At 38.7% G+C, this 9,084-nt stretch overlaps 1 protein-coding gene and 2 pseudogenes across 1 annotated transcript; 1 reads left to right on the plus strand and 2 right to left on the minus strand.

Moving 5' to 3' along the window:
- Positions 1–1,111: 1,111 nt before the first annotated feature.
- On the plus strand, positions 1,112–2,334 carry LOC148843550 (DNA-directed RNA polymerases II, IV and V subunit 3 pseudogene; annotated as a pseudogene).
- A 1,873-nt stretch (positions 2,335–4,207) lies between these two features.
- On the minus strand, positions 4,208–5,565 carry LOC148843551 (DNA-directed RNA polymerases II, IV and V subunit 3 pseudogene; annotated as a pseudogene).
- Positions 5,566–6,085: 520 nt separating this feature from the next.
- LOC148843552 (ephrin-A3 protein) lies at positions 6,086–8,716 on the minus strand. The gene is made up of 2 exons (XM_088958038.1): positions 8,574–8,716; positions 6,086–6,634 (listed from the first exon to the last, which is right to left on the minus strand). Exon 2 carries the CDS (start codon positions 6,593–6,595, stop codon positions 6,293–6,295), a length of 303 nt encoding a protein of 100 aa, XP_088814164.1. The 5' UTR covers positions 6,596–6,634; positions 8,574–8,716; the 3' UTR covers positions 6,086–6,292.
- Between the last annotated feature and the right edge of the window lie 368 nt (positions 8,717–9,084).

Here is a 9,084-nt window from a genome sequence, read left to right on the forward strand (position 1 = left end):
GTGGGGACTAAGAAGTTTATTTTCCTGAGTATCACTTGCCCGACCATTTCCCAAGTGAGTAAATAACTTTCCCATGTAGGGGAAAGTTGCCAACACTTGAATAGAATAAAAATGCCCCTTTTAATAATGGCTTTTTATGACTAAAACGGTCATTATATTGTTTATCTAGGAAATAAAAGAACATGGGTAAATGCATTTACCTGGATAAATAATTCCAAAGCCTGACCTAAACCTTTTGGTGATTGTTTTTATCTGGATCTAAGGGCACTGAAGATGTCCAAACGAACTAGTTGGTCGGGTTGGTTGGCTAAGCATTGGTGAATTTCTTGAGTATTTTGTTTCAAAAACATTTGGCGGGTCATGATTGAATCGCACGAATGGACCTCATAAAAAATGATCTTTATTACTTCAACGGGTGTTTTCTCATGCCTCGCTTAGTTAATTGTCAGTTTGTTACAACTTTAATCTTTAATTTACCTTTTACGATTTGAGTGCTTGTAGGCTTTACAACTAAGCTATTTTTCAGTTGTTGGCATTACCATCACAAACTCTTTTGCTTGATTAGTCGGTAACTTCATCATTCTTTCTCTCTCTCTCTCATCGATGTCTGGTTTCAAACTTTTGAATATTGAAATGACACACTTGGCAAGTGGTAACAACACAAATAAATAGAATCTATCAAAACAATAATAATTAAGGGAAAATGACCTTGGTCCCCCCCCCCCCTCAAGAAAAGAAAACCCCCTAACAATTGTATCAAGAAAACCCAGCCACTGAAGCCTAACGAAAAAATCAAAATACCACCACAAGCCCCGTCCATTCGGCAGGCATGATATACGTTAGCCATTTCACAATTCTTCGACGAAAATACCCAAAGATAGGTGATATGAATATGGGCTATGTAAAACTAAATAATGAAACCATGGCTAAATCCTCACTGTTCTCAAGACATAATCCACATCCATTCCTTGAATGTTTTGATGACAGAACTAACCCCATTAATAGTTAGTGTTTTTGAATGCCACCTATATCTCTTCAGCGGTTCAACTCAGGAGAGTTAGAGGCTTAGAGCAAAATTTTGAACAGAACCTTCTAGAGAAAGAGCTTGTAAATGAGAGTGGAGGGAGTATCTTACCTTGAATTCGAGCTCCAAGAGACAGACACAAGCATGGCAAACGCCCTTGGCCACATCATGCTTGCAAAGGTACTGACTATTGCAATTGACCTCATCAAAATTGAGGCCAACTCCATTGTTTTCAACGATGAGTTCATCGTTCACCACCTTGGCCTCATCCCCGATGGACAGTGCGAGTATTGCTCCGTCAAGTTCCACCTCAAAGTCCACTGTCACTCCGACCCTTTCGTCATCCCTGTCGATGTCGCCCAGTTAGTATGTAGAGCCTAGTGGTTACAACGCTTCTGAGCAGAGGGGTATACTAATCGTGAAATTGCGTCGTGAGCAAGAGCTGAGGTGAGAATGGTAGCTAGAAAGGAGATAGGAAAAGAGGTTGGGTCGAGAGCAGCCCAACAAGTGTACTGGTTGACCCTATAGAAGCATACACTGACCATGATGAGGTGATAATGAAAGCAGAAGCAATGGGGGAAGTGAGGAATTTTAAGATATATGGTAAAGAAAATAGTTGCATTTTCACTGTTAAATCTAATGTTTTCAAAGTGGGTCACCGGTTCTAATGGTTCAGACGTGCCACATCATCATCATCATATATATATATATATGTGTGTGTGTGTGTGTGTGTGTGTGTGTATGTGTATAAATATATATTTTATTAACAAATAATGTGTAAATATATTTTAGATATGTTATATATATTTATATTTAATTTATGTTTTTTAATTCTTTTTTATAAAAATATTAAAAATTACAATTTGAAGCTAAAAAAGTTTTTTTTAAATGGAAATAGCAGTGCTTACCCAAAAAAAAAAAAAAATCACCCCAATCGAATATCGAAGTGCAAAGTTATGGCCTTTGAAAGTTTGCATACATTGAGTGTGCAACCCGGTGACTAGGACAAATGGGTCAACGAACAAACCGGTCAGGTTAAACAATTCTTGGCCAAGTCAACCGTTTTTGACCATCTGATGGGTCCTGACTGAACTAGACCCAGAATCTTGGCTGGGTAACGGTTCAATTGTCCAGGTCAACTACGGGTTGAAAACATTGGTTAAATCTATTGGTGCATTAAAGCTTTATAGATGGTAATCAATGCAATCGAAGTGATTATACAGAAATCGAATGTAGTCAGGTTGTCTGAGGAAACTGAAGACGCTAATGATCAGTCCGGTAAATTGGGTGCACACATGCGTGGAGGATGATTGGTTTGATCACTTAAGGCAACATTAGATATAGAAGAAAAGTTTGTCTTTGGTGATGATTGGCACCGAAGCGTTTCACAAGTGGGCCCTAATTCACAAGTGATTTGTTTCACCTATAGGTAAAAGACAATGTCCATTTGGAACCATAACACCCATAACAGTCCTTAACAGTTGAAACTTTAAAATCATAGGTTTGGCCACCTCGAGCCTATTTGGCATGATCAGGTGCTAATACATACTCCGCCCTATATGGATTTTCACATCTACACGTAAAAGATGGTGCCCATTCGACCAATAGAACCCCCACAATAGTCATTAATAGTCAAAACTATGAAATTACATTTTTTACTAGCCTAACCTTGTCTATAGGTTTTAGGTGCCCAAACAAACACCGATATCCATTAAACACATCCATTCAAAGAAGAAGGTTCCCATCTAATTGTTGAAACCCTCATAACAGTCTTTAATGGTCAAAATTGCAAAATCACAATTTTTCCCAGCCAAACCCTATTCATCAATAATGATAAACTATTTCCAAAAGACCAATGCAAGGAGAATAATAACAAAAAGAAGAAAAATAAGTTGCCTAACTGTAGCCATCCCTTCAGTAGCTAACTCATGGACTGATTTCATAGACTCAATCTGCCTTATGCAAACATCGAATGCTCTCTCCACATTTTTAAGGCGTTCCAAAACATCACCATGACTATTTCCTGATGTAACGTCATCCGATCAACCTTGAGGAATCGCCCACTCAAAAAATTTGCAACCGCCAATAGAATCGCTTTCAGTCGTTGGGCTATTCAGCACCTGCTCCTACAAGTGCAACACATGTCATTAGCAATATACATGCCTTATATCAATGCTAACAAATAATATCATCCCACTAAAAATATTACATCGGATTTTAATCATTAAATATAAAACAAATTCTACGGGCTATTCCAAGTTGTTGAAATTCGAATGATGCATTTCCGTTTGCAATAGCAATACTTAGTATCATATTGCAAACTACTCAGAGATTGATTCCCAACACTCCATTGGCTATTCATACCTACAAATGTTCAATAACCCACAATAATGGCATCCATATCTTAATCAACATTAAACACTTCATTTTCATTAGCACTAAACTAAGCAACATTCAAATATTCATTTACAAAGGTCCTTATGGTAATCAATAAAGGAAAAAATGTAACAAAATAAATTGTCTGTGGTCGAGCTATGTCAACAAATGTATGAGTGGCCAAACCGAAATGAACCGAAAACACAGGGGTCGTGCCGAAAACACGAGGGAACCACCTCCACAGTGGTTGAATGCAAGGGCTTGAGAAACCCTCCAACGATCGCTAAAACCAGCTTTGAGCATCCTGTCAATGGTTAACAAAAGGTGCCATAAATGGATGGTGAACAGTAGACCGATGCTCTAGCTTCCTCTGAATGGTGAACGTTGAGCGTCGTCCATGGTCGGTGATCGGTGAACACAGGGGGATCTGAGAATGTTTCAACGTCTTAAATAAGCAAGACCGATGATAAAACAACAAACACAAGTAGAGATGAAGCCCCATTAATGAAATGGCGAACACAAGTAGAGATGAAGCTCCGTTGATGAAACGACAAGATGAAGCTCTAGTGATGAGTAAGAGATGAAGATCTGATGATGAGAGATGAAGATCCGATGATGAAACGGCGAACACTGATAGAGAAATGGCTCTGAGAAATTTTGAAATGGGGAACACAAGTAGAGATGAAGAGAGATAAAGCTCCGGCAATGAAACGACTCTGAAAATTTTCAAAATTGGGAAGCTTCGGTGATGAATCAGCTCTTTGAAATTTTGAAATGAGGAAGCTCCGGTGATGAGAGATGAAAAACTCAGGTGATTAAATGACTCTTAAAAGTTTCAAAATGAGGAAGACGTTGTAAATTCGAAATGGGGAAGATGATTAATGTTTCATAGAGGGGTATAAGGGGTATAATACTTAAACTTATGCTGACGTGGGGGGAGGGGAGGAGCCATAACAAATTTTGAATTTGTTGGCTGGGGCTGGCATGGGATTCGATTTCTGTACGCCTCCAATTGAAATTTTGATTTTTGAGGGAGAGCTGGCTGAAGAAACCCCTTTGTTTAATCACTTCTATTGCATTGATCACCATCTGTAAAGCTTTAATGGCGCCAATAGATTCAACAGTGAAAATGAAACTATCTTCTTTAGCATATATCTCAACAAGTCCTAGCTTCCCTATTGTGCTTTACTTTCGTTATTCCCTCATCATCGTAAGTGTATGCCTCAAGATCAACCTTTACAACCTTATGAGTATTGGGATCAATGTCAAAAGCCTTGTTGGGCTACTCCCAATCCAATCTCTTTTATGTTAAAGTGTTAGTGATCCCATCAAATCTTCACTAATATGAATATTTGGTTCATACATGAAAAGTCACATTGGGTGCAGGCGACCACTTTGCATGGTCTTTTCCTATCCCCTTCCCAACTATCACTCTCACCTCACTCTTAGCTCTTGTCCACGACGCAATTTCACCATAAGTATACCCCTCTGCTCAAAAGCGTTGTAACCACCAGACTCTACATATTGGGCGACATTGGTAAGGACGACGGAAGGGTTGGAGATTTTGAGGTCGTAGCTGATAACACCAAGGGTATAGCCGGAGTGGTAGCGGACTTTGAGGTGGAACTTGATAGAGCAATACTCACACTGGCCGTCGAGGATGAGGCCAAGGTGGTGACTGATGAACTCATCATTGAGAACAAATGCAATGGTCGGGATCTCTGCAAGAATGATGTGGCAAAGGGCATTCATCATGCTTGCGTCCATCTCTCAGGGCTCGAATTTGAGGTAGTCGTCCTTCATCTCTCTAATCTTTATTTGGAATCGCTGATAAAATACTCCCTCCATTCCCGTTCACAAGCTCTCCTCTCAAAGGTTCTCTTCAAAATACTGCTCTAGTTCTCGCCCTCGAACGGCCTCCAGGACTGATGTTGAGGAGATGTAAGTGGTGTTGAAAAACACCAACTATTAATAGGGCGCTTTTGTCATAACATTTAATGAATGCTAACTTGAGAGTTAGCGGTATGGGTATTTTCATAAATAAATTAGGAGATGGCTGACGTATATCACGTCTAACAAATTGAGGGGGGTTGCAGTGATATTTTGATTTTTCCATTGGGCTTCCATGGCTGTATTTTCTTGATACAGGTGTGAAGGGGTTTTCTTTTCTTCAAAGGGGCTCAGAGTCATTTTCCCATTAATTAATTATATTTAGACCTTATAATTTTGTAGCCCATTTGTTAAGTCTTAACATTTGTTGTAGTAATAATATAATTGTTGAACAACGTAATGTAGACATTAGAAATCAGATTTCCATTAAAAAAGTGGTACCGCCCAGGTTCGAACTGGGGACCTGTGTAAGACTGACGTGATAACCGACTACACCACAGCACCTTACAAAGTTTAAGTTTCAAAATCTTTTATCTGTTGGCATTTCCTTTGGTTCTATACCTTGGAAAGGAGCAATCCCAAGCGAAGCGAGTAAGCGAGTTGCCTTTTGTAACTGCATACATGGTTTTACCAACCCCACAATGAAAATTGTATTGGCAAGTAGACATGAGGATTGAGGATCAATTCATTGTTGGATATGGTGGAATAAACCCACAACAGATTGCTCATTTAGCTTGAGGAATTAGCATCATATTTGGAAGAAGAAAAACAGAAATGTTTCACCGATGCCAGAGATTTACTACAATTTCATAGTAAATAACCATTGAGAAAACAATATTCCAGCCCATCATCCACTGAAAACAGGGAAAAGTGAGAATAGAAAAATTCATGGTATAATTGATGTGTAAGTAAAGACCAAGGGGCATCCAGAGCTTGTGAACAACCCAAAATAATCACATAACAAACAAAATATTATTTTGAGCTGGACTGGAAGACGCTCTGTTAGAAGAATTTTAATTTTCCTTTGGCTACAGAAGCTTTTGCCTCCTCCAACTTGCACAGAGCCTTCTTTGTTCCAGACAAGCCTGAACATGTTTCCGGGGTGCCTAGGGTGACAGCAAAGTAGAGATACACTGTGCAGAGGAACGCAAGGAGCACAAGCATCGTGAGCAGAAAGCGGTGCCGCTGGAGAAGAGTTGAACAGTTACCCAACTCTTCACGGGCCTGGATCTGCTTTCTCAATGATGATGAGGAAAATGGGTTTTGGGACCTCCTGTGTGGAGAAGATAAGCTGTCAAGAACCATGGTTTATCTCGACCTCCTGTCTAGGCAATACCTGGAGTCCTGCACCAATTCAGTCATAAAGAAAGAAATGTAAAACCTTAATATTAATGGGTTTCAGAGGCAAAAGCAGCATTGAATTAGAAAAACACGGGAAAAGTAAAGCCCCCCTATTACAAGGAAAAGTAGTATGTTGTCTAACATATCCCCCGAAGGTAGTTTTATTTCTCTATGTAATACAATGGGCAAATACAGCCAACAATTAATATTATCTTAGAGTTTTGTAAGGATTTTCAATTAGTTAAGGGTTCATAAACATAAAGATAACAAGCTAGTCCACAACTGATAATGAAATGGTCTCCACAACCATCACACAATTCTCCCATTGTATCACCTTACCAAACCCCTAGACATCAGGTATGAATAAAATGAGTTTGAATACCACATTTAAGAAATACAAGGATAGAGATCACAGACTCCTTTTCACAACCAAGGTTCAAAATATCGATGAGGCGTATTGGGCGAGTAAATTGTTTTGCAAGGAAAAGAGGTGGATTTGAGTAAATTGTTTTGCAAGATAAGACAAAATAATATAAAACTTCGTTTCCCTCATGAACTCCATTATCGTATCTTTTTAACCACTCTACCTCAAAGCAAAAACAGCAAGTAAATTGTTTTGCAAGGAAAAGAGGTGGATTTGGGTTATCTAAAGAGTGACATATACAAAGCTGTACGCTCATACACAATAGTACTTTCAAATTTCAAAGATAACACTGCTAATGACTATAGAAAGATCTCTCCAGTGCATAGTATAAAGACTCTTGATTCACTCAATTGTCAAAATTATGCATGGAGTCTCCCAAAAAAATGTGAATGTAAAGGATCAGGGATAGAACCCTTAGAAAAAAATTATAATTTAGCACTGAGAGTCATTTAGTGATGTTATATCACTAAATGAGCATAAATTCAGATAAGAGGAGCTCTTGATGCACTAATCCGGATTTAGAGCATCTTCTTTCACAATATCTGTGTAAAACTAACAACTTGTAGCACATAAATGTGTAAATTTAGTTGATCAAGAATATGATAGCAACATCGCCACTTCATCGTTAGAAAAAGGGGTTGTCATCCTCTTAACATCCATATTCTGCAGTTCTTTGGCCAGTAATTTCACTTTAGGCTAACAAACTCTTAACATTTTGTTTCTTGTAAGAATTCAATTATAATACTAAAGAAACACAGCAAAAAAAAAAAAACATCTTTATGCTTTTTTCTGTTCACGATATCTTCTGTGGATGAAAACTTACTCATGTAGCGATGATTCAACAACCCAATTCCCTTATTTCTATTACGAATTTAATGATTAGTGATACAACATAGCTTCTTCCAAGATCGAAACGCTAGGGTTCCAATTTCATCCAAACCATTATAAAAACCCAAAAGTCAACTTTTTTCTTGATTAGTATAACCAAAAACTATCATCTGCGAGGTTCAAGTCAACAGTCCACTTGCTCCCCGCCGAATAAAGAAAAGAAGAAAAAAAAAAAAAACGAGCTTCATGTCCACCTAAGTGCAAAATTTAGAAGATCAATTAGGGACTGCAGTTGAAAACATTAAAATCAAATTATAATGAAATAACTCGTTTTTTCATGAGTAAAAGAATTAAAGAAAAAGGAAAATACTTTGCGCTTCAAACAAGATTAATGGATCTCCCACAGCTATCATAGAAACAAACGAATATTTCCCACACAACCATCCGAAAAAAAAATCCACTGTCCATCCACAGAAGAAATTCAAGATTCCAAGCATCAAACTTCACCAAACCAATCAGCAGTTAATAAGCTAACACAATTAGATCAAAACAAAAATCAGAACAAAGGGAACAGAAATAAGGTAGACTTTACAGCTCAGATCTACTATAAAACTCCAAATAAACCCCCAAAAAAGGGGAAAAAAAGGGAAAACCCTAGATATTAGATATCAGGGAAGAACGCGAACTTACAGAGGAAGAATAGGAGAAGATGGAGGTGAGTAAACAGGTCGTCGCCCCGATCACAATAGAAGAAAGAATGAGAGACTACTTAACGTTACTGAATTTGTTCGTTTTTTTCCTGCGTCTCTCGTTCTCTCTCCTCTTCTTCCTCTCTGAACGCCTCCCGTCCCGATGTACGGAGATCCGGGCGAGGAAGACCGCTCGTCCACAAAACCGCGTATAGCGCGTGATGTGCAGAGAGAGGGGGGAGGAGAAATAGAGAGAGAAGCGCCGAATGTATGTATTGATGTACGGAATCTGTGACTCTTCGTGATACCAAACTTGGGTTTGTTGGCCGTGGCCAATCGGCTCTTTTATTACTTCGCAGGGAGGGAGCCCACCACCTCAATTAGTGCGTTCCATCTCTCCTCCGGAAAGGATTATTCATTCACTCCCAATATTAATACATTCAAGAGAACTCAGCTTTTGAAAGTTACGTACACTCACATGCCACGTGGCTAGTTATATTAAAAGGGGCCCA

This window comes from Nelumbo lutea, chromosome 8 (genome assembly GCF_056320005.1).
Source record: "Nelumbo lutea isolate HS-2025 chromosome 8, American lotus-T2T, whole genome shotgun sequence".
NCBI classification, from domain to species: domain Eukaryota; kingdom Viridiplantae; phylum Streptophyta; class Magnoliopsida; order Proteales; family Nelumbonaceae; genus Nelumbo; species Nelumbo lutea.